This window comes from Hypanus sabinus, unplaced genomic scaffold (assembly GCF_030144855.1).
Source record: "Hypanus sabinus isolate sHypSab1 unplaced genomic scaffold, sHypSab1.hap1 scaffold_117, whole genome shotgun sequence".
In the NCBI taxonomy this organism is placed as follows: domain Eukaryota; kingdom Metazoa; phylum Chordata; class Chondrichthyes; order Myliobatiformes; family Dasyatidae; genus Hypanus; species Hypanus sabinus.
In genome coordinates, this window is record NW_026779229.1 from 63,574 (window position 1) to 90,042 (window position 26,469).

Genomic DNA, 26,469 nt, shown 5'->3' on the forward strand with positions numbered 1-26,469 from the left:
GTTTGGACAACGGAGAGAGTTCAGCCGTCCGGCCCTTTCACTGTGACACCCCGAACTCCACATCAAATCCGTCCAAACGAATCTGGGCCAACTTTAATGACCAATAAATATAATTTTTCTCAGCGATCAGCTGTATGAATGATCCCCTGACTCTGAGAGGAAGGGGTATCTATGGTCCACAATGTCAGGGTGTTGAGTTTACCAGGAGACAAAGACTGCAGGGACGAGAGGTTTTCTGTTGACTAATACACTGTGTGTGGACCCCGCTAGCAATTCTGGTGTTGTGACCCGAATCGAGACAAACACCACGCTGCCCACTCCACCAACAACACGGCACAGCCGGACACATAACAGGGGACTTTACATCCCACAACACTGGAGTCAGTGATGAAACCCGTGATTAATGTTGTTGTCCCACCGAAATAATAAGAAACGCCCATTTTGGTTCGTTTAAATACGGTGACGTCAGACACCCCCACTCGCCTGACGTCACACATGGACTCCCCATACCGGGATCTGCCCTCACGTGCGCGGTGTCTTACGTCACCCACGCGCTGCTGTGCTCGAGCTTTATCGGTTTAACGGCTGGACTAATAATGAAAAAAAAAATCACACAACTGTCAGATAAAACCTAAATATATATTTTCATCAAAAATAAACAGGATTCAGCACTCATCTTTTAACTGGCCACAGTTTCGGTATCAGGCACAATATAAAACTCTCTGCTTCCCTCTCTGTGTCAAAATGGATCATTCCTCCCCTTCATCAGTCTGTGACATGGCTCAGTTTGTCCGTCTCCTTCGCATTCTGAGCATGCGCCACACACACACTGCGATCATATTTTATTTACACGGCTGTGACGAGAGACTTTCTGATTATTATGTCCCTCCCGGCATTTGACGGTGGTAAACTCAGAGTCAGCAATGGTATTGACCCTCAGGAGTAGGTGATTAGGCTTTTTCGTTGGAGATCGATAAACTGCCGGTAGTGTGTGGCTGGATGAGTGGGTCGTTTTCAGACTGGAAGGAGGTAGCGTTTGGAGTACCCCAGAGATCAGTCCCTAACCACAGTTGTTCACAGTTTAATGTCCTGGAGGAGGCAGCGAGATGTGAGATGCCCCAGTCTGCTGGTGACGCAGAAAGAGTGGAGTTGGGGGAGGGGAGGCTATTCACATGCAATTTCGTAGCTTTGCAATCAGTACATAGTGCACTGTGGGGCTGCAGTGGCGGGTTCCAATCTGCTAATCAGATTTACTGACGGCACTACATTGATCGGCCGAATCCCAAATAATAACGTGTCAGCCTACAGAGAAGTCATCACCCCGACTCCAGTTGAGTTTTTATCCCTTCTCCAGAGAGCCAAGAAACAAAGAGCATGACATTCGTTCAGAGAGAAAAATCAAACTTCCACCCCAACCCCAGCATAAAAAAGAACGGCATCCCGATCATCAATCCACACCCCCCCCCCGCACAAAAGGGAACAAACATTGAGCCCCCGAAAATAAACACCCCTACCCCGCACAACTGCGGAGCAGCCGCTGTCACCAGTGTCGAACCGGCCGCATCGGGACCAGCGGACACAACAGGCGACCCCGGAAGATTCACAGGTGAAATGTCGCCTCAGCTGGAAGGATGTTTGGACAACGGAGAGAGTTCAGCCGTCCGGCCCTTTCACTGTGACTCCCTGAACTCCACATCAAATCCGTCCAAACGAATCTGGGTGAACTTTAATGACCAATAAATATAATTCCTCTCGGCGATCAGCTTTCTGAGTGATCCCCTGACTCTGAGAGGAAGGGGTATCTATTGTCCACACTGTCAGGGTGTTGAGTTTACCAGGAGACAAAGACTGCAGGGACTTGAGGTTTTCTGTTCACTAATACACTGTGTGTGGACCCCGCTGGCAATTCTGGTGTTGTGACCCGAATCGAGACAAACACCACGCTGCCCACTCCACCAACAACACGGCACAGCCGGACACATAACAGGGGACTTTACATCCCACAACACTGGATTCAGTGATGAAACCCGTCATTAATGTTGTTGTCCCAATGAAAAGTCCATTGAGGTGCTTTTAAATGCCAGCGCTCTCCCACAGGTGACGTCACACAGCTCCTCCCCCCACGCGCCTGACGTCACACATGGGCTCCCCACACCGGGATCTGCCCTCACGTGCGCTGTCTTACGTCACCCACGCGCTGCTGTGCTCGAGCTTTATCGGTTTAACGGCTGGACTAATAATCAAGTGACCAGCCCCTCCCCCACCACTGTCAACAGAGGTTTCAGGAGTTGCGTGCGCTATTCCCATTGGTGCGATGCGATGTCAATCGCTGGTTACAACCAGTCGCGGAGGCGGACAAGCCGAGTGGGCGTTACCCCGCTGAGTCCGTCTCCCACTCGAGCGCCGACCGCCTCCTCAGAGCGGAGAAAACCTCAAAGTAAATGTCCGCTTTCTGATTTATTTCCATTTCCCTTCGAGGGAAGTTGGGGCGTTTGTGAAGCGTCTCCTGGGCCGGAGTCTGATGTATCGCTGAGAGGTAGGAGGAGACCGCTCGGCCCGTCGGTTCGATGCCGGTTCCCCGGGGAGGGAGGGAGGGAGGGAGTGGGGGATTTTCTTGAAAGGATGAAGATGGTGAGAGAGGGGGCGGACAGGATGTTTGGCCCGGTGGGGACAGGAGGGGCTCATCTGTGGAAATGTCTGAGCCCACGGTGGTGTCGAGCAGAGGGATTCAGCACATGTGGGGGAAACACCGGCAGACCGTTGTCCTGCAAGCGGGGCCAATGGGCCGGGCAAAGTGACAATTATTTGGGCTTTATTGAGATTGTGCCTGGAATATGGTGTAAAATCCCGCTCCCCATACTAACACGGGTTATACAGACCAAAGAACAAACTGCCGGAGGAACTCAGTGGGTCGGGCAGCATCTGTGGAGGGAAATGGACCGTCAACATTTCGGGCCGAGACCCTCTCTCTGGACTGAGAGTGGACGGGAAATAGTCAGAGAATAGAGGTGAGGGGTGGGGATGGGGCAAGATCCGGGGAGTGAGAGGTGGATCCAGGTGAGGGGGAGGTGGGAAGGTGGAAATAGTGATGGGTGGGAGGTGATTGGTTGGGGCAACACGGGGCTGAAGAATATGAAAATTCCATAGAGGATTAACAAAGAGGTTAGAGAGTATTTGTTATAGAGAGTGCAATGAAGATTCACCTGACTGATCCCTGGTGTGGTGGGGTCATCATATGAAGAAAGATCAAATGTGATAACCCTTTCATTTAGGAAAACGAAGACTGAGAGGTGAACATTGAAATGCACAACATCATTACCGGTTGAATCAGGGATCCCAGTCTCTGAAACAGGGGTGGACTACCCGGGACTGAGATGAGGGGAAATGTTTCCACTCCGAGGGTGGTGAATGTCTGTAAATCCCCACCACAGAGGGCGATGATTCTACCCAGAGATTCTACACCTTCCAACCCTATACAACCTCATTATAATGAGTTTATTTAATATTTTACAAAAAGAGCCACACAGCCCTACTACCGGCTCATTATTTCAAGAAACATATAAGTATCGGGGAAATGAGAGGACCTGCAGATGCTAGAAATGGAGAGAACTACACATAAAGTGCTGGAGGAGCTCAGAATGTCAAGCAGCATCTCTGGATGGGAATCAACATAAAGAAGAGTCTTATAAAAGACTCTTCTTTATGACTCGATACCCACGTATCTGGAATATCAACAAGCAAAGACAATAGAAAGTAGTGTAAAATCCAGAAAACCTTTGACAAAATTTAGTTCATGGCTTCAAAAAAACCTGCCAAACAGAACTCAATAGGTAACAAATACAACAAAGGCAATAAACACTTGCATCAATACCGAGATTGACTTTTTTAATGAAAATATCTTGGTCCCATTTCAATCAGTAAAATTTACAAAGACAAATAAGAACTGAAGAGACTTTAGAAAAGTCTATTTACACGAAGTCCCACTTAGATTAACAACTACCTTGGACAGAAGGAGGAACAGGAATAACACACATGAAAAAAAAATCACACAACAGTCAGATAAAACCTAAATATATATTTTCATCAAAAATAAACAGGATTCAGCACTCCATGTGTGTATATGCAATCATGATAAGAAATATAGACCAGAAAGCTTAAATGAGAGGCCAACTGAGAACAATAAGTCATCACTCTGGAAGAAAACATTAACCAGTGGAATGAGTATGACCCTCCATGGGAGACATCCCAATGATCTGAGCAGACTAGATGGTGTGAAGGAAGCATCGAGCACCTGACTGAGAGTTGGAGACCTCTTCCCAGAAACAGAGGGGTTCCTTGCAGAAATGCAGGACAAGGTGTTTAAGAAAAAGAAAAAAATCTGAAATACATGCAATACAAGCAAACAAGACACTAAATGCAGAAAATGCCAAGAAAAACCAGAGACAATTCAACACATTCCAGGATCCTGCAGCAGTTTAACTCAATCTGATTACTTATGCAGGTACAATCAAATGGCAAATGTCATTCACCAAAATCTTGCTTTAAAATACAAATGGGTGAATGACCACAGTAACTTCATTAAGGCACCATAAATTCAAGCCTGATTCAGTTAAGGACATAATCTCACAATTTATATGATAATCAATACATTATTACAGATAGGATCATCTCAAATAACCATTCAGATATAATTTTACAGGATAAACACCAGGAATAACTCCCTCAATAGGTATAACCATTCTCAACACACACATGTGCCTCGACCAATGGGGCCTCTCACCACAGGCATTGTTCATCAGTCAGACAACAAAATTATTTTGTCTGCCAATTAACATCCAAATGTTGCTACTCTGTCATTCGTTGCCATGCCCCACTGTTGATTCCTTTCTCCTCATCATACGTTCTTACCAGAACCATCGTCCAGAGTCCCAAACTCTGCCCTGTGCAGACCAGCCTCTGGTTTCTGACCCTGCTCCTTTGAACTTCCAACTAGGCTTCCATTCCAATTTAAGTCTTTCGAGGACAGTGGTGTTTCCAACAACCCTTTAGAAGCAGGGAAAGTGAGTCATAATGTGGAAATATGTTGTGATTAAGGAGGTTAACGAACAATGTCATTTTTCATCACCCCAGAGATTAGAACTGCAGTCATCTCGACTTCTTCAGTCTGCAGAGAACTTAAGGGAAACAACAGAGGAGGATTTAAATGGACTGATGTGGAGCAGATTCACTGGCCGGGTTCAGCAGGCCTGAGTACACCAGTTGTGTTATAAATTCACTAAGTACCAAAGACATAGTTTAAAATAGAACTGGTTTATTTGTCTCAGATGCAGAATATTAAACTCCAGTCCCATTAAAGGTGAATGTGCAGCAGAAGAAACTCCTCCCATGCCCAGTGACCAGGGTGCAGAACTGGGTGTGGTGAGCAGCAGCAATAATTGCAGAGTTCAGCACCGACAGTCACTCTTGAAGTTGCATTCAGCAACGGTGATGGACAAATATCCAGCATGCAGCTCATTGAAACTTTCTCTCCAGTTTGAACTTGGTAGTGTGTCACAAGTGTAACACACTGTAAGGTGTCACTGCTAATGTAACGGCCTCTCTGTAATGTTTCACTGCTGAGGTAATGGCTTCTCTGCAGCAGCAATGTTTAGGGTAAGACCAGAGATAACAGGGTTTTGGAGTGTGGGACTATCTAATGACAGAAATGTTCTTCCTTGTGAGTCTGGAAGAGAGATTTTCATGGCCTTTTGCTGGGGAGAGATGAGAAGACGTGAATGGAGAGAGTGGGCCCATTTTCTTTTTTTTTTTGTTTTCTTTACTAACCCTATAGTCAAAGTAAGAATTATAAATCTTAATAGTTTAATCACATATTATGTACCATTTGTTACTTCAGGTGTCACATAGACGCAAACCTATAAAACTACCAGCAACAATTAAGCACACTTGGAGTCTGGTTTTGCAGTGAACAAACACTATTTTATTGGTAACTACTAATAATAGTGAACTTAAACCAGATAATCCAAGGGTTAGCAATGTTATGCATATATAGGTGTGAATAAAGGTTTCCCCCAGTATCTAAAGGTACAGCGTTCCTATGAAACCATTTGTAAGCCGAAATGTCATGAAGCGAAGAAGCAATCACCATTAATCTAAATGGGAAAAGATTTTGGATGTTCCCAGACCCAAAGAATAACCCACCAAATCATACCAAATAGCACATAAATCCTAAAATAACGCTAACCTATAGTAAAAGTAGGAATGGTATGATAAATATACACACTATATAAAGTAGAAATATTGTATGTATGTGCAGTTTCACTGAAAATCGGGAAGATAGTGAACTGAAATCGATTTGGAGAGAAAAAAAATCAGCACGTACACACATGCGTACACAACTGCCGCACAAGACTTCACGGTCACAGTAGTCTTTCTCGGGGTAAACTCACGTATAAAGCAGTCATCATCTTTATCGTAAAAGCGAAAATCCTCTTTGGTTAGCAAAAACAGGTACTAATGTAGGTCTTTCGTTACAGTGAGCTGTCGTAAAGCAAATGTCCGAAAAATGGGAGCCACCTGTATATAAAATCCAAAACCGAGGTGGTAAACGACATAGTCTTACGATGAAGTGGTAGGTTCAATTTAGTTCACAAGATTGGAGGGGGAGGGAGGAAGGGAAGGAGGCAGAGGGAGAGGGAGATGTAATCCAAGTAAACAGGTGTTGTCGACCTTTTCCAATGCCCATCAAATCTTCCAAGTTAGCCAGACGTGACCAACTCAAGAGCACCTTCTTCAAGAGAAAGTCTCCCAACCCAGGTAAGGGTTAGACTCTCCGGTAGATCCCACAGGGTCACTCTTACACGCACTAACAGCCACAGATCGATTCTTCTTTATCAATCCTCAAATCCCACCCTTGTGGGTACAAGAAAGTCCAACCAGCAGAAACTTTCATCACTAGCCTTTGTGCGTCCGCATGTCCTGCGAGAAAAGCAGTTACGTGTGTTTAAATACCGTTGTGCTGAACACCAGCTGTCCATCACATAGCTCCGCCCCCTCTCTCTGTAAGAAGTCGCTTGCTTGTTCTGTGTCGGTAAAGGATCATTCTGACCTTGCTTAACCACACAGAACATAAACATTAGCTGGTCACCATAGCAACCCAGCACTTCTGCAGAAATCCAACAGCGTGTCCAACGTCAGTCTCGGTTCTCTTTGCCTTTTAAAGAGACAGTCCACAGAAAGTATGAACCCCAGGGACACATTACACAGGGGACACATCACACAGTATCCACCCAAACGAGATTCTTCAGTTTGGCCAAAGTGGACTGGGGGGGGGGGGGCTATAACCCCCTCTGTTAAGCTGCCAGAAGAACTGAGAGCTACATAAGATTAGATGATGGAGTGAATCGCTTTCTACATTCACAGCCGGTGAATGGCCTCTCCCCAGTGTGAACTCAATGATGCACACTGGTTGATTTGGCTGAGAGAATCTTTTCCCAAAGTCCGAGCAGATCAGTCTCTACCCAGTGTGAAGTCGCTGGTGTGTCTTTAGGATGGATGACTGAGTGAATCCTTTCCCACAGTCTGAGCAAGTGAACGGCCTCTCCCCAGTGTGAACTCGCTGATGTACCTTCAGGTGGGATGACGAAGAGAAACCCTTCCCACAGTCTGAGCAGGTGAACGGCCTCTCTCCAGTGTGAACTCGCTGATGTATCTTCAGATGGGATGACGAAGCGAATCCCTTCCCGCAGTCCGAGCAGGTGATTGGCCACTCTCCGGTGTGAACGCTCTGGTGTGCCTTCAGTTGAGATAACTGAGTGAATCCTTTCCCACAGTCCGAGCAGGTGAAAGGCTTCTCTCCAGTGTGAACTCGCTGATGTACCTTCAGTTGAGATGACTGAGCGAATCCCTTCCCACAGTTTGAGCAGGTGAATGGCCTCTCTCCGGAGTGAACTCGCTGATGTATCTTAAGTTGAGGTAATTCGGTGAATCCCTTCCCGCAGTCTGAGCAGGTGAACGGCCACTCTCTGGTGTGAACTGACCGGTGTTTCAGTAACTTATATGACGAAGTGAATCCTTTCCCACAGATTGAGCAGGTGAATGGCTTCTCCCCCGTGTGAACTCGCTGCTGGTGTCTCAGTAAGTGAGCTGATGAAGTGAATGCCTTGCCACAGTCCAAGCAGGTGAATGGCTTCTCCCCAGTGTGAACTCGCTGATGTACCTTCAGTAGAGATGATGAAGTGAATCCCTTCCCACAGTCCGAGCAGGTGAACGGCCTTTCCCCAGTGTGAACTCGCTGATGTACCTTCAGTTGAGATGACTGAGCAAATCCCTTCCCACAATCTGAGCAGGTGAACGGCCTCTCTCCAGTGTGAACTCGCTGATGTATCTTCAGTCGAGATAATTCAGTGAATCGCTTCCCACAGTCTGAGCAGGTGAACGGCCACTCTCCGGTGTGAACTGACTGGTGTCTCAGTAGCTGATATGATGAAGTGAATCCCTTCCCACAGTCTGAGCAGGTGAATGGCCTCTCCCCAGTGTGAACTGACTGGTGTCTCAGTATCTTATATGCGGAAGTGAATCCCTTCCCGCAGAGCGAGCAGTTGAATGGCCTGTCCCCAGTGTGAACTGACTGGTGTCTCAGTAACTGAGATGACTGAGTGAATCCTTTCCCACAGTCTGAGCAGGTGAACGGCCGCTCCCGAGTGTGAACTCGCTGGTGAGCCATTAGGTCAGATGACAGAGTGAATGCTTCCCCACAAATTCTTCAGATGACCAATGTGAACTGACTGGTGTGTCCACAGGTGGGAAGACCCACTGAATCCCTGCTCACACACAGAACAGGTGAATGGCCTTGTCCCAGTGTGAACTTGCTGATGTACCTTCAGTTGAGATGACTGAGTGAATCCATTCCCACCGTCTGAGCAGATGAATGGGCTCCCCCCATGTAAACTAATGGGCGTGCCAATTGGTCAGATGATCAAGTGAATCCCTCCCCACAGTCTGAGCAGGAAGGATGATCGGCTGAATCCCTTGCTCCTGTTCTTAAATATCTGGACAGAGACAGCAAAACTGGCGTGTTGTGTTCGAGATTCCCGTAGGCAAATTCCTTGTCATTTTTAACCTGTAAAAAGATTTACAAAATCCATCAATGGGTGTAGGACAACATTTCAGATAAGATTACTTGATTGTCAAGGTGTGACCTGGCATCACACTGTTACAGTTAAGTTCAACCCAAGTGGAGACAGAAATCATCTCCTGACGCTTTTCCTGTCTCTATAAGAATGGGGCATTTCTGCCATCTCCAATCTGTGACCTGGCTCAGTTTGACTCTCTCCATTGGTATTATTCCCTGTTCCTGCTGAGCTGCATGGGTTCCTGGCCCCACAGTAACTGAAACAATCTCACACAAGTAGCCTGCAATCCGTTCCATGCACCCACAACTCTCAGTGTAAATAAAGTTACCCCTGACATCCCCTCCGTATCAACATTCAAGCACCTTAAAACTATACCCCTTCACATTAGCCATTTCAGCCCTGGGATAAAAACCTCTGGCTATCCACACGATCAGTGTCCCTCATCATCTTATACATCTGAAAAAGACTCTAAACATAACAAAGATATTATACATTTCTTTGAGGATTTGTTGGGAATAGACAACATTATGACAGTATAGATAGGGTACAGGTAAGCAGCTTTTTCCACTGAGGATGGGTGCGATGACAACCATAGGTCATGGGTAAGTGGGGAAGTGAAAATTTAATGGGAACATTTGGAAAAGCTCTTTACTGAAATGGTCGTGAGAGCGTGCAGTGAGATGCCAGCACAAGTGGTAAATATGAGTTCGGTTTCATCATTTAAAAGAAGTTTGAATGGGAGCCTGGATGGTAGGGGTATGGAGGGCGATGGTCCCAGTGCAGGTAGTTGCATTAGACAGTTTAAATGTTTGTTTGGCATTGACTGGATTGAGTACCAATGCTGAGTTCCTCTGGCATTTTGTGTGTGTTGCTTGGGATTTCCAGCATCTGCAGATTTCCTCTTCTTTGTGATTGGAGGTAGAACAAAAGTGATTTTCTCAACTGGTGATGTAAAAGATTTTGTTCCCTTTCTCCGAGTTCCTAATCGTTGCATTTAGATAGCTGGAGCTCAGCTCTGTCTGAGAGATCCATCGGTTCCCATTCCCTCATCAACCGGAAGCTCCCCTGGGCCCGTGTACGGATCGTGGGGCTGAGAGAGAGGGAAGAGAGCAGGACTGTCCTGGGATTGTGGACTATGATGTCTGGATTTCACAGGAATTATCCTGAAGCCGGTGTTTAAGATAAAATCATGGACAATCGCTCTTACCTGCATCCGACATTTTCAATGCCTTCAGTGTGCTGCGCGCATGCCTAATACTCGGGGACGTCCTCAGCCTGACGCCTGCGCATTTCATCGACAGCGAAATTTTTAACTCATGGCCCTATGGGTAATCAGGGTGCCATTAAAAATTTGTGCAGGAACCGGTTCAAGGTCCATACTTTACTTTTTATTTCGTGTGTATCGAAAAATCTGCAGCTGTTTTAACGCAGAAAGCAGCTCCCATAAGCAATATACTCAATATCAACGCGCATCTAATGCCAAAGTAAAATGCGGTTATAAATCACAGGAGATTCTGCAGTTGCTGGGAATACAGAGACACATACACACAAAATGCTGGAGGAACTCTGCAGTTCAAGCAGCAACTAAGCAGCGGAGTACACAGTCTAGGCGTGCTGAAGAGGCTCGGTCTAAATGTTGTCTTTTCATGCCTCTTCACAATTGCTGCCTGACTGTTGATTTCCACCAGTATTTTGCAGAAATTAACCACCTTTTTTTTTTTCGATCAACCAGTTTCCAAATGCTTCTAATCTTTCTTGTGTAGTCACATCCTGCTGGTCTGATTCCTCCTTCTCGTAAACTCTAGACCCCATCTCTCTTTGCAGCCCCAAAGCCTGACTCAATCTGGCAAATCTTTGATTTTTGACTCTGCACCATCGACTGATCTGTCAGACTTTAGAGGTGCATTGTGTTACGAAACTGCAGGTTCATTTTCTGCGAGTGTCGCTTTAAGTGCCTGAGTGAGAAGGGTCTTTGACGTAAAACACAAAGGAGGAGGGGGAAGGGAGGGGGAGGGAAAGGGGGGGGGAGGGGATGGTGAGGGGATGGGGAGGGGATGGGGAGGGGATGGGGAGGGGATGGGGAGGGGATGGGGAGGGGATGGGGAGGGGATGGGGAGGGGATGGGGAGGGGATGGGGAGGGGATGGGGAGGGGATGGGGAGGGGATGGGGAGGGGCGAGAATGTCAAAACCACAGTGAGCTCATCATCTTACTCAGACTGGAGAAAATCATGCAGGTGTATAAGATGATGAGAGGCATTGGTCGTGTGGATAGCCAGAGGCTTTTTCCCAGGGCTGAAATGGCTAACACGAGGGGGAATAGGTTTAAGCTGCCTGGAAGTAGGTGCAGAGGAGATATCAGAGCAAAGTTTTTTTTAAGCAAAGAGTGGTAGTGGTGTGTGTGTGGAATGCACCGCCAGCGACGGTGGTAGAGGCGGATACAATAGGGTCTTTTAAGAGACTCAGAAAGGTACATGGAGCTTAGGAAAATAGATTTCGATGATTCTATGAAATTCAAGGGAAATCTCCTATCCCACGGAGTGGTGACTAGTTGCAACCTGTCATCTCAAGGAGAGTGAGAGGGGAACGGCAGGGGTAGATTTTGATGTACGGATGTGGAACAGAAACATGGGCAGGAACCAGATGGGCTGAGTGGCCTTTCCAGTGTACATTGTGAGTGTGGTACAGACAGTAAGTACCTGAGACATGGGATTTGATACAAAACTGTTTTATCTTTCACAGATCCACAGTATTAAACACCAGTCTAGTTTAACACTAACATCAGCAGAACCGACTCCTCCAATGCTCAGTGACCAGGGTTCAGTCCAGGGTGCAATGAGCAGCCACAAGAACTGCAGAATCTGACAGTAACAGTCCCTCATGAACCTGCAGCTGCCTTCAGTCACCGTGATGGTTAGACTTTTAACACAGAGGTGATTTGAACTTCCTCCCTGATGTAGGAGGGTTCAGACCGAAGATGTAGGGGAGAAGGAAAACAAAAAGGTAATAAAGTTGCGTGCACCGTGAGGGATAAGCAGAGAGGAAGAGGTGGAGAGTTTCTTAAATGCATCTATTTTAATGCTACGAGCATTGTCAGATAGGTGGATGAGGTTAGAGCATGGATTGAGACATGGAAATATGATGTTGTAGCTATTAGTGAAACATGGTTGCAGGACAGGTGTGATTGGCAACTAAATATTCCTAGATTTCGTTGTTTAAGGTGTGATAGAATCGGAGGGGCAAGAGGGTGAGGCGTTGCATTGCTTGTCCGAGAAAATATTACAGTGGTGTTTTGACAGGACAGATTAGAGGGCTCGTCTAGGGAGACTACTTGGGTGGAATTGAGGAATGGGAAAGGTGTAGTAACACTTATAAGGGTGTATTATAGACCACATAATGGGGAGCGAGAATTGGAGGAGCAAATTTGTAAGGAGATAGCAGATATTTGTAGTAAGCACAATGTTGTGATTGTGGCAGATTTTAATTTTCCACACACAGACTGGAAGTCCATTCTGTAAAAGGGATGGATGGTTTGGAGTTTGTAAAATGTGTGCAGGATAGGTTTTTGCAGCAATACATGGAGGTACCAACTAGAGAAGTGGCAGTGTTGGATCTCCTGCTGGGAATGAGATAGCTCAGGTGACGGAGGTATGTGTTGGGGAGCACTTCGGGTCCAGTGATCACAATATCATTAGTTTCAATATAATTATGGAAAAGGATAGGACTGGACCCAGGGTTGAGATTTTTGATTGGAGAAAGGCTGACTTTGATGAAATGTGAAAAGATTTAGGAGTGGATTGGGACAATTTGTTTATGGGAAGGATACAACAAAGAAATGGAGTTCATTTAAAGGTGAAATTTTGAGGGTACAGGATCTTTATGTTCCTATTAGGTTGAAAGGAAAGGTTAAAAGTTCTAGAGAGCCATGGTTTCAAGAGATATTGGAAACATGGTTCGGAAAAAGAGATCTATAATAAATTTAGGCAGCATGGAGCAAATGAGGTGCTCAAGGAATATAAAGAATGTAAAAAGAATCTTAAGAAAGAAATTAGAAAAGCTAAATGAGGATCTGAGGCTGCTTTGGCAAGTAAGGTGAAAATGAATCCAAAGGGTTTCTACAGTTATATTAATAGCAAAACGATAGTGAGGGATAGAATTGGTCCCTTAGAGAATCAGAGTTGACAGCTCTGGGGGAGATTTTGAAAAATTATTTTCATTGGTATTCACAAAGGAGAAGGATATTGAATTATGTAAGGTAAGAGAAACAAGTAGGGTAGATACGGAAACTCTGATGATTAAAGAAAAGGAAGTAAGGAGCTTTTAAGGAATATAAAAGTGGACAACTCTCCGGTTCCTGACAGGATATTCTCAAGAACCTTGAGGGAATTTAGTGTAGAAACAGCAGGAGCTCTGTCGGAAATATTTCAAATATCATTAAAAACATGGATGGTGCCGGAAGATTGGCAAATTGCTCATGTTCCATTGTTTAAAAAGGGGTCTCACAGTAAACCTAGCAATGATGGGCCTGTAAGTTTGACGTCAGTGATGGATAAATTAATGGAAAATATTCTTGGATATGGTATATAATTATCTGATTAGACAGGGTTTGATTAGGAACAGTCAACATGGATTTGTGCGTGGAAGATCATGTTTGACAAACCGTATTGAACTTTTTGAAGTGGTTACTAGGAAAGTTGATGAGGGTAAAGCAGTGGATGTTGTCTATATGGACTTCAGTAAGGACTTTGACAAGATTCCACACGGAAGGATAGTTACAAAGGTTCAATCGTCAGGTATTAATATTGAAGTAGTAAAATGGATTCAACAGTGGCTGGGTGGGAGATGCCAGAGAGTAGTGGTGGATAACTGTTTGTCAGGCTAGAGGCCGGTGACTAGCGGTGTGCCTCAGGGATTAGTACTGGGTCCAATGTTGTTTGTCATATACATTAATGATCTGGATGATGGAGCGGTAAATTGGATTGGAAAGTATGCAGATAATACTAAGATAGGTGGCATTGTGGATAATGAAGTAGGTTTGCAAAGCTTGCAGAGAGATTTAAGCCAGTTAGAAGAGTGGACAGAAAGATCGCAGATGGAGGTTAATGCTGATAAGTGTGAGGTGCTACATTTTGGTAGGTCTAATCAAAATAGGACTTACATGGTAAATGGTAGGGCATTGAAGAATGCAGTAGACAGAGTGATCTATGGGGCATAGATAATAGAATAATGGTGAATAGTCCCTTGAAGGTGGAATCTCATGTGGATAGGGTTGTAAAGAAAGCTTTTGGTATGCTGGCCTTTATAAATCAGAGCACTGAGTATAGGAGTTGGGATGTAATGTTAAAATTATACAAGGCATTGTTCAGGCCAAATATGGAGTATTGTATGCAGTTCTGTTCACCGAATTATAGGAAAGATGTCAATATAATTGAGAGAGTACGGAGAACATTTTCTAGAATGTTACCTGGGTTTCAACACCTAAGTTATAGGGAAAGGTTGAACAAGTTAGGTCTTTATTCTTTGGAGTGTAGAAGGTTGAGGGGGGACTCGATAAAGGTCTTTAAAATTATGATGGGGATAGATCGAGTTGACGTGGATAGGCTTTTTCCATTGAGAGTAGGGGAGATGCAAACAAAAGGACATGAGTTGAGAGTTAGGGGGAAAAAGTTTAGGGGTAACATGAGCGGGAACTTCTTTACTCAGAGAGTGGTAGCTGTGTGGAGGAGCTTCTAGTAGAAGTGGTAGAAGCAGGTTCGATATTTTTTATGGGGTGAGTGCAGTTTGGTGGGATTAGGTGAGAGTAAGGTTTCAGCACGGACTAGAAGGGCCGAGATGGCCTGATTCCGTGCTGTAATTGTTATGTGGTTATATAATAACCATCCAGAAATTATACTACAGGATAAACAAGCAGGACTAACTCCCTCAATAGATATAACCATTCCCAACACCCACATCTCCCTCGACCAATGGAGCACCTCACAACAGGTATTGTTTCTGTCATCAGTCAGACAACCCAATTATTTTCTGTTAATCAGCTTCGAAATGTTCCTACTCTGTTATGCAGATCCTCTCCCTGCTGCTGATTCCCTTCTCATGATCCGTTCTTACCCCAACCATCTTCCAGAGCCACAAACTCTACCGTGTGCAGACCTGCCTCTGGTTTCTGACCATGATTCTTTGAACATCCAACTGATGGTTTCCGATTCTACTTCCAGTCTTTAAAGAACACAGGTGTTTTCAACAACCCTTTGTTATCAGGAGAAATGACCCATAAAATGGAAATGAGTCGTGATTACGGAGGTTAACTACCAATGTCACTCTTCCTCATCCAGAGATTTGAAGGGCGAAGAACATCTCAGGTAGAACTGCAGTCAGCTCAACTTCTTCAGTCTGCTGGAAATTCAAGGGTAACCTCTTCACCCACAGAGTAGTGACTGTTTGGAACCCATCACCACAGTGAGAGTGAGAGGTGAATAACAGGGGATGATTTAAAAGGACTGTCGTGGAATTGAATCTCAGCAAGGTCCAGGCGGCCTGAGTTGACTCTCTACTGTGCACTACGTGTGTTATAAATTCACTAAGTACCAGAGACAGAGTTTAAAATAGGACTGATTTATTTGTGTCCAGAGTCTCCCCAGTGTGAACTGAGTAGTGTGCTCGCAGGTGGGATGACTGAGTGAATCCTTTCCCACAGTCTGAGCAGGTGAATGGCCTCTCCCCGGTGTGACCTCGCTGATGTGCTTGTAGGTGGGATGACTGAGTGAATCCTTTCCCACAGTCTGAGCAGGTGAACGGCCTCTCCCCAGTGTGAACTCACTGATGTACCTTAAGTTGAGATGATGAAGTGAATCCTTTCCCACAGTCTGAGCAGGTGAATGGCCTCTCACCTGTGTGTACTAACTGATGTCTCAATAGGTGAGATGACTGAGCAAATCCCTTCCCACAGTCTGAGCAGGTGAACGGCCTCTCCAGAGTGTGAACTCGCTGATGTGCTGTCAGAGTTTAGAGGCGCGTTGCAACAACCCAACTGTCTGAGGCACAGTCCTTTGAAATTAGTGAAAATGACCCAAAATGTTCAAAAGAGCAGGGAAAAAGGAGTTAACCACTTCAGTCTGGAGTTCTGAAGAACGTTAAAACCACAGTTCTTCAGCATGGAGAGAATCATTCAGGAAATTCGTGGAGGTGTATTTGATGACGACAGGCATTTCACGTGTGGATAGCCAAAGGCTTTTTCTCAGGGCTGGAACGGCTAACACGAGGGGCATAGGTTTAAGTTGCTTGAGCGTTGGTACAGAGGAGATGTCAGAGCTAAGTTTTTTTAAACAAAGTTGTGTCTGTTTGGAATGCACTGCCAGCGACGGTGGTAGAGGCGGATACAATAGTCTTTTAAGGGACTCTTAGATAGGTACATGGAGCTTAGGTAAATAGGTGGCTATGCAGTAGGGTAATTCTTGGCAGTTTCTAGAGTAAGTTACATGGTCGGCACAACATTATGGGCCAACACGTCTATAATGCTCTGTAGATTTCTATAATTCTATGAAATTCAAGGGAAATCTCTTATCACACAGAGGTGACTAGTTGTAACCTGTCATCAATGGGAGGTTGAGAGGGAAATGGCAAGGATAGATTTTGATAAACTGATATGGAACAGAAACATGGACAGGAACCAGATGGACTGAGTGGCCTTACATAGTGAGGGTGATAGAGATAGTAAGTACCTGAGACACGGGATAAATGATACAAAATTGCTTTATCATTCACAGATCCACAATGTAAAACTTCTGACTAGTTTAAGGCTAACATCAGCAGAACAGACTCCTCCAATGCTCAGTGACCAGGGTTCAGTCCTGGGTGCGATGAGCAGCTGCAAGAACTGCAGAATCTGACAGTAACAGTCCCTCATGAACCTGCAGCTGCCTTCAGTCACCGTGATGGTGAAACATTTAACACGGAGCTGATTTGAACTTCCTCCCTGATGTAGGAGCGCTCAGACCGAAGATGTAGGGGAGAAGGAAAAAAAAGAGATAATAAAGTTGTGTGCACCGTTAGGGATAAACAGAGAGGAAGAGGTGGAAAGTTTCTGGAATGCACCTATTTTAATGATAGGAGCATTGTAAGAAAGGTGGATGAGCTTAGAGCATGGATTGATAACTGGAAATATGATGTTGTATCTATTAGTGAAACATGGTTGCAGGAGGGTTGTGATTGGCAACTAAATAACCCTGGATTTCGTTGCTTCAGGTGTGATAGAATCAGAGGGGCAAGAGGCGGAGGTATTGCAATGCTTGTCTGAGAAAATATTACAGCGGTGCTTTGACAGGATAGATTACAGGGCTCAGTTAGGGAGCCTATTTGGGTGGAACTGAGGATTGGGAAAGGTATAGTAACACGTATAGGGGTGTATTATAAACCACCTAATTGGGAGCGAGAATTGGAGGAGCAAATTTGTAAGGAGATAGCAGATATTTGTAGTAAGCACAAGGTTGTGATTGTGGGAGATTCTAATTTTCCACACATAGAAACATACAAAATAGGTGCCTACTTTCTTAAGCACTCTGGGATGCAGACCATCTTGCCCTGGGGATTTATCTGCCTTTAATCCCTTCAATTTACCTAACACCACTTCCCTACTAACATGTATTTCCCTCAGTTCCTCCATCTCACTAGACCCTCTGTCCTCTACTGTTTCCGGAAGATTATTTATGTCCTCCTTAGTGAAGACAGAACTAAAGTAGTTATTGAATTGGTTTGCCATGTCCTTGTTTCCTATGACCAATTCACCTGTTTCTAACTGTAAGGGACCTAAATTTGTCTTAACCAATCTTTTTCTTTTCACTTATCTATAAAAGCTTTTACAGTCAGATTTATGTTCCCTACCAGCTTTCTCTCATAAATTCTTTTTTCCTTTCCCTAATTAATCCCATTGTCCTCCTCTGCTGGACTCTGAATTTCTCCCAGTCCTCAGGTGTGCCACTTTTTCTGGCTAATTTATATGTTTCTTCTTCGGACTTGATACTATCCCTAATTTCCCTTGTCAGTCACGGGTGCACTACCTTCCCTGGTTTATTCTTTTGCCAAACTGGGATGAACACTTATTGCAGTTCATCCACGTAATCTTTAAATGCTTGCCATTGCATATGAATGTTCAGGAACCAACTAGAGAGCAGGTCATTCTACATTGGGTATTGAGCAAAGAGGAAGGGTTAGTTAGCAATCTTGTCGTGTGAGGCCCCTTTGGTAAAAGTGACCATAATATGGTGGAATGCTTCATTAAGATGGAGACTGACATAGTTAATCCAGAAACAAAGGTTCTGAACTTAAAGAAGGGTAACTTTGAAGGTATGAGATGTGAATTAGCTAAGATAGACTGGCAAATGATACTTCCAGGGTTGACAGTAGATATGCAATGGGAAGCATTTAGAGATCACATGGATGAACTACAACAATTGTTCATCCCAGTTTGGCAAAAGAATAAGCCAGGGAAGGTCGTGCACCCGTGGCTGACAAGAGAAATTAGGGATAGTATCAAGTCCAAAGAAGAATCATATAAATTAGCAAAAAAAAGCGGCACAGCTGAGGACTGGGAGAAATTCAGAGACCAGCAGAGGAGGACGAAGGGCTTAATTATGAAAGGGACAAACATTATGAGAGAAAGCTGGCTGGGAACATAAAAACTGACTGTAACAGTTTTTACAGATATGTGAAAAGAAAAAGATTGGTCAAGACAAATGTAAGGACCTTTACAGTCAGAAACAGGTGAATTGATCATAGGGAACAAAGACATGGCACACCAATTGAATAACTACTTTGGTTCTGTCTTCACTAAGGAGGACATAAATAACCCTCTGGAAATAGTAAGGGACCGAGGGTCTAGTGAGATGAAGGAACTGAGGGTAATACATGTTATTAGGGAAGTGGTGTTAGGTAAATTGAAGGGATTAAAGGCAGGTAAATCCCCAGGGCCAGATGGTCTGCATCCCAAAGTAGCCCAAGAAATAGTGGATGCATTAGTGACAATTTTTCAAATCTCCTTAGATTCTGGATTAGTTCCTGAGGATTGGAGGGTGGCTAATGTAACCCCTCTTTTTAAAAAAGGGAGAGAAAAACCGGGGAATTATAGACCGGTTAGCCTGGCATCAGTGGTGGGGAAAATGCTAGAGTCGGTTATCAAAGATATGATAAAAGCACATTTGGAAAGAGGTGAAATCATTGGACAAAGTCAGCATGGATTTGTGAAAGGAAAGTCATGACTGATGAATCTTATAGAATTTTTTGAAGATATAACTAGTAGTGGATAGGGGAAGAACCAGTGGATGGGGTATATTTAGATTTTCAAAAGGCTTTTGACAAAGTCCCACACAAGAGATTAGTGTGTAAACTTAAAGCACACGGTATTGGGGGTATGGTATTGATGAGGATAGAGAATTGGCTGGCAGACAGGAAGCAAAGAGTGGGAGTAAACGGGACCTTTTCAGAATGGCAGGCAGTGACTAGTGTGGTACCGCAAGGCTCAGTGCTGGAACCCCAGTTGTTTACAATATATATTAATGATTTAGATGAGGGAATTAAATGCAGCATCTCCAAGTTTGCAGACTACACGAAGCTGAGCAGCAGTGTTAGCTGTGAGGAGGATGCTAACAGGATGCAGGGTGACTTGGATAAGTTAGGTGAGTGGGCAAATTCATGGCAGATGCAATTTAATGTGGATAAATATGAGGTTATCCATTTTGGTTGCAAGAACAGGAAAACAGATTATTATCTGAATGGTGGCCGATTAGGAAAAGGGGAGGTGCAATGAGACCTGGGTGTCATTGTACACCAGTCATTGAAGGGAGGCATGCAGGTACAGCAGGCGGTGAAAAAGGCGAAAGGTATGCTGGCATTCATAGCAAAAGGATTTGAGTACAGGAGCAGGGAGGTTCTACTGCAGTTGTACAAGGCCTTGGTGAGACCGCACCTCGAGTATTGTGTGCAGTTTTGGTCCCCTAATCTGAGGAAAGACATTCTTGCCATAGAGGGAGTACAAAGAAGGTTCACCAGATTGATTCCTGGGGTGGCAGGACTTTCATATGAAGAAAGACTGGATCGACTAGGCTTATACTCACTGGAATTTAGAAGAGTGAGGGAGGATCTTATTGAAACGTGTAAAATTCTAAAGGGGACAGGCTAGATGCAGGAAGATTGTTCCCGATGTTGGGGGAGTCCAGAACGAGGGGTCACAGTTTAAGGATAAAGGGGAAGACTTTTAGGACCGAGATGAGGAAAAACTTCTTCACACAGAGAGTGGAGAATCTGTGGAATTCTCTGCCACAGGAAACAGTTGAGGCCGGTTCATTGGCTATATTTCAGTGGGATTTAGATATGGCCCTTGTGACTAAAGGGATCGGGGGTATGGAGAGAAAGCAGGTACAGGGTTCTGAGTTGGATGATCAGCCATGATCATACTGAATGGCGCTGCAGGCTCGAAGGTCTGAATGGCCTGCTCCTGCACCTATTTTCTATATTTCTATCCACTGTCAACCCTTTAAATATCAATCTTAGCTAATTCACACCTCATATCTTCAAAGTTGCCCTTCTTTAATTTCAGAACATTTGGTTCTGAATTAACTATGCCACTCTCCATTTTACTGAAGAACTCCACCATATTATGGTCACTCTTACCCAAAGGGCCTCGCACGATAAGATTGCTAACTAACCCTTCCTCATTGCTCAATACCCAGTCTAGAATGGCCTGCTCTTTAGCTGGTTCCTTGACATGTTGTTTCAGAAAACCATCCCGCACACATTCCCAGAAATCCTCTTCCTCAGTACCCTTACCAATTTGGTTCACCCAATCTATATGTAGATTGAAGTCACCCATTATACCTGCTGTTCCTTTTTTGCACGCATTTCTAATTTCCTGTTTAATGCCATCCCCAACTTCACTACTACTGTTAGGTGGCCTGTACACAAATCCCACCAGTGTTTTATGCCCCTTAGTGTTACGCAGCTCTACCCATATCGATTCCACATCCTCCAGGCTAATGTCTTTCCTTTCTACTGCGTTAATTGCTTCCCTAACCAGCAAGACTACCTCACCTCCTTTTCTTTCCTGTCTATCCCTCCTGAATATTGAATATCCCTGGATGTTGAGCTCCTATCCTTGGTCACCCTTCAGCCACGTATCTGTGATTCCAACTATATCATATTCATTAATAACTATCTGCACATTCAATTCATCCACGAATGCTCCTTGCATTGACACACAAAGCCTTCAGGCTTGTTTTTACACTCTAAGCCCTTATACAATTTTGTTGAAAAGTGGCCCTTTTTGATTTTTGTACTGGATTTGCCTGCCTGCCACTTTTACTTTTCACCTTACTACTTTTTGCTTCTACTCTCATTTTACACCCCTCTGTCTCTCTGCACTTGTTCCTATCCCCCTGCCACATTAGTTTAAATCCCCCTGAACAGCAGGAGCGAACTGCTAGGTCTAGGAGGAGGAACAGTGAAGTAACTGAACAGGCCTCTTTTGAAACAGCTGTCTCTGCCCAGAAGGCTGAGCTGTTTGCTCTAATTCGTGCCTGTATCCCTGCAACAGAGTAAAGTGGGGACGTTTACACAGACTCCCGTTATGCATTTGGGATTGTACATGACTACGGGGCTCTCTGGGAACATGGGGATTCCTGACTTCCTCTGGCCACCCCATTAGTAATGTCACCTTTGTAAAGAACTTACTCACCACTCGACAGCTACCTCGAGTTTTGTTCTTCTCAGGGGGCTGCCTCTGAGGAGGAGTGAAAACTGTGGTCCCAGATGGGGTGCCAGAAAGACCCCGACCTAGGTTTTTGGATCACCCAGTGGGACAAGTTTATGTTCCTACACAGTTTTTACCAATATTGGTTGATTATATACATAATTGTACACACCTGGGAAAGCAGGGAATGGTTGGTAACCTGTACCCTGCACATCGGGTACGACACCCATTACAGATGGATCTTTTTCATGTCAACAAGTTGATTTTATTGAATTGCCTAGAGTACATTGCTATAGATACTGCTTAGTTATTATAGATATGTTTAGTAGATGGATTGAAGCTATTCCCTACCATTAATACAGTTATGACTGTTGTGAAGGTATTATTACGGGATGTAATTCCTAGGTATGGCCTGCCAGAGATGGTGAGCTCTGACAATGGCCCACACTTCGTGGTGAAAGCCAACGAAGGAGTATGTAACAAAGTAGCTATCAAGCAACAATTCCACTGTGTACACCACCCACGGGCCGCTGGCAGAGTGGAGAGAGCCAATGGCACTCTGAAGAGTAAACTGGCCAGACTAACAGTGGAGACTGGACTCACTTGGTTGAAGGTCCATCCATTAGCCCGATTCCACATGACGGTTACCCCACAGGGGAAGACAGGGTTCTCAGCAGCTTAAATCATTTCCGGACGGCCCACGAGGACACCCTCGGAACAAAGTCTCGGGATTAAAGGCAAAGTGGATAAGAATAAGGAACCTTGGCTCTCGAGGGAACTCTGATAAAGAAGAGAGAGATGTATCACATGTGTAAGAAACAGGGAGCAAATAAGGTACTTCAGGAGTATAAAAAGTGCAAAAAAAAACTTAAGGAAGAAATCAGGATGGCTGAAAGAAGACATGAGGTAGCGTTGGCAGTCAAGATGAAAGATAGTAACAGCTTCCACAGGTATATTAATAGCAAAAGGATAGTTAAGGGGTAAAATTGGTCCTCTTGAAGAACAGAGTGGTCGGCAATGCATGGAAACAAAAGAAATTGGGGAGATGTTAAATGGTATTTTTGTGTCTGAATTTACTAAGAAAACTGGTTTGGAGTCAATGGAAAAAAAGGCAAATAAGTATTGAGGTCATGGAACCTATACAGATAGAAGAGGAGGAGGTGCTTGCTACCTTGAGGCGAGTAGATGAATCTCCAGGACCTGACAGGGTATTCCCTCGGACCCTGAAAGAGACTAATGTTGAAATTGCAGGGGCCCTGGCAGATATATTTAAATGTCGTTATTTACGGGTGAGGTGCCAGAGATTTGGAGGATAGCTCATGTTGTTCCGTTGTTTAAAGCAGGCTCTAAAAGTAATCCAGGAAATCATAGGCTTGAAAGTTTGATGTAGGTCATGGGTAAATTATTGGAAGGAGTACGAAGAGATAGGATCGACAATTATTTAGATAGACAGGGACATATTAGGGAGAGTCAACACAGCTTTGTGCATGGTAGGTCGTGTTTAACAAATATTTTAAAGATTTCCGAGGTGTTTACAAGGAAAGTGGATGAAGGCAAGTCAGTGGATGTTGTCTACATGGACTTCAGTAAGGCCTTTGACAAGGTCCCGCATAGGAGGTTAGTTAGGAAGATTCAGCCACTAGGTATACATGGTGAGGTAGTAAATTTGAATGGGAATTGAGAAAGGGAGAAGTCAGAGAGTGGTGGTGGAGGATTGCTACTCTGAGTGGAGGCCTGTGACTACTGGTGTACCACACGGATCAGTGCTGGGTCCATTGTTATATGTCATCTATATCAATGATCTGGATAATAATTTGGTAAATTGGATCAGCAAATTTGTTGATGATACAAAGATTGGAGGTGTAGTGCACAGTGAGGAAGGTTTTCAAAGCTTGCAGAGGGATCTGAACCAGCTGGAAAAATGGCAGATGGAGTTTAATACAGACAAGTGTGAGGTACTGCACTTCGGAAGGTCAAACCAAGGTAGAACATACAAGGTAAAGGTAGGACACTGAGGAGTGCACTAGAATAGAGGGATATCGGAATACTGATACAAAATTCCCTAAAAGTGGCATCACATGTAGATAGGGTAGTAAAGAGAGCTTTTGGTACATTGGCCTTTATAAATCAAAGTTCTGAGTATATGAGTTGGAATGTAATGGTGAGGTTGTATATTGCATTAGTGAGGGGGACTTTGGAGTATTGTGTGCAGTTTTGGTCACCGAATTACAGGAAGAATATTAATAACGTCGAAAGAGTACAGAGAAGGTTCACAAGGATGTTGCCAGGACTTGAGAAACTGAGCTACAGAGAAAGGTTGAATAGGTTAGGACTTTATTCCCTGGAGCGTATGAGAATGAGGGGTGATTTGATAGAGGTGTATAAAATTATGATGGGTATAGATAGAGTGAATGCAAGCAGGCTTTTTCCACTGAGGCTAGGGGAGAAAAAACCCAGACGACATGGGTTAAGGGCGAAAAGTTTAAAGGGAATATTGGAGGTGGGGGCTTCTTCACAACTGTGTCTGACTGGTTCTGACAGAGGCATAACTGGTTCTTCTGGGCACATTCTGTCTCACTCCCAACCATTTTGTACCTTCCTTTGGACAGGTATGTAATGTCTAAAGGACCAGTGTTTGAGTAAATGAGACTCACCAAACTTTCTCCTGACTGAATCACCGGAATCTCCAAGTCAGATGGGTTCTCTCCAGTCGGTGCTCTCAGTCCTCGGGCTGGTTCACTTGTTGCTGTTCCCTCGTCTTCAGTCATGCGTTTTCTTCCACTAAACCTATCACTGCAGGTCTAACTGTAACATGAAAGATAATGAAGCACGTTAACAATGAAAAGGTGGACCAAACATATCTGCTTAATGTTACTAGGAACAAAACTCACTGAAATTTAAACATTGAAGGCAAATATAACGATCTCAGTGAACAATCTTTTAATGTCCCTCACATGACACAGACGATATGGGATAAGAAGGAGCCATCATTCAGTCATGGTAAGACACAGGAACAGAATCAGGTGATTCGATCCATCTGGTCTGTCCACCATTCAACCAGGGGTGATTTTTATTCCAACACCATATTCCTGCCTTCCTCCTGTAACCCTGAAGCTACTCAGCAATCAGCAGTATATTAATCTGTCACAAATATACCCAAATGGCAGCCTCAGACAAATTCTGCGGCAATAAATTCCACATAACTTACATCTTTTAGCCAAAAAAAAAATCTTATCTCAGTTTTAAAGGGAAGCATCTTTATTCTGAGACTGTGCTATCAGATTACAGACTCTGTCTAATGGAAACATCCTCTCCATGTCCACTATATCCAGGCTTTTCAGCATTCGGTAGGTTTATTAACCATACATCCCTCCACCACCCCCACCGTCCCTCTGAACTCCATCGAGCACAGGTCCAGAACCATCAAATGCTCCTCATACATAATGCCGATCATTCCTGAGATTATTCATGTGAACCTCATTAGCAACAACTGCACCGGACACATTTCCAGGAATAACAGACAAAATGGTTCCAGGATAATTTACAAGGAAAAGTTGTGCTTCCTTTACTGTTATACTATCACTCCATTTCCAGACTAAAACAGGACCATTTCAGGAAGTTTGTATTACAGATCCTGTCTTGTCTATACTGGACCGACCGCCGTCGCTGGACTATAAACTTGCAGGAGTAATGTGTGGCTCAGCTCTACTGCGTGGAGCTGAGGCTCGAACCATTCTCCCCCCGAGACTTCCCAGTCTCTCGGTAAAGCAGGCAGTGAAATCAAAGATCCCCACAACCTGGGACGTTCTCCTTTCTCACCCACCCCAGTCCGGGAGAAGACACAACAGCCATAAAGCTCCAGAACAAATGTGAGGAGCCTCAGGAAACGGGACGAATTCGGGGAAGTTAATGGGACTCGGTGGCCAAAATCACACCACGTGATCTGGCGTCATAACGCGGAGGGCGGGGCGAATCTGCAACACACAGCCTCACGTGACCTGTCGGCCGGACTTCCATTTCAATTCTGCGGAAACAGACAGCCTGGGCTCCTGGTTTGGATCGTTCAATGCAGATTAGGTCAAGTGGACACATTTCTGACGAGCCTAGATAGTTGGGAAACAAATGAATTCCTGGCCCTCAGTTCGGGGCTCACGGCCAACATCGGATCTCCCCGCTCGGGACCGGTCTCAATACTCACCGATGGGAAAGTGATATCTTCGGCCCGCAGACAGTGATCCCGACGGAAGAGACGAAAGTCTTTCCCGAACACACCACCGACACACTTCAGCTCTGAGCGGAGAGGATAACACCGTCCACCCGGAGACTGTGAACATGCGCGGAGAGATTGTTACATCATCGGGAGGCGGGGCCTCGGAAACAGACGCGCAGGTGCTGCCAATCTGCGGTTAAATGGGAGGGGCAAACGGGATCACGTGCCGGCATTGGTGGACCCCCCCCCCCCCGCCCCCCCCCAGCTACACATTAGTCTGTGGAAAGAAGCAAACTTGCCGCTCACATCTCCTCTCACCCTCTCACATTTCAAACCACAGGAAAAATATATCGTTTGTCCACTCTATCTATTCCTCTCGTAATCTTGTAAACGT

The 26,469-nt window shown here is 44.8% G+C and overlaps 1 protein-coding gene across 1 annotated transcript in view; it reads right to left on the bottom strand.

Moving 5' to 3' along the window:
• The window catches only part of LOC132386472 (zinc finger protein 850-like), a 40,276-nt gene extending 14,051 nt beyond the window's left edge, over window positions 1–26,225 (bottom strand). Inside the window, exons 1-4 of the mRNA XM_059958772.1 lie at window positions 26,064–26,225; window positions 24,520–24,670; window positions 10,339–10,453; window positions 7,596–9,118 (exon numbers count right to left, since the gene is read on the bottom strand). Coding sequence (XP_059814755.1) covers window positions 7,596–8,722 — 1,127 coding nt within the window. The 5' untranslated portion in view covers window positions 8,723–9,118; window positions 10,339–10,453; window positions 24,520–24,670; window positions 26,064–26,225. The remainder of the gene's footprint in view (window positions 1–7,595; window positions 9,119–10,338; window positions 10,454–24,519; window positions 24,671–26,063) is intronic.
• Window positions 26,226–26,469: the final 244 nt, after the last annotated feature.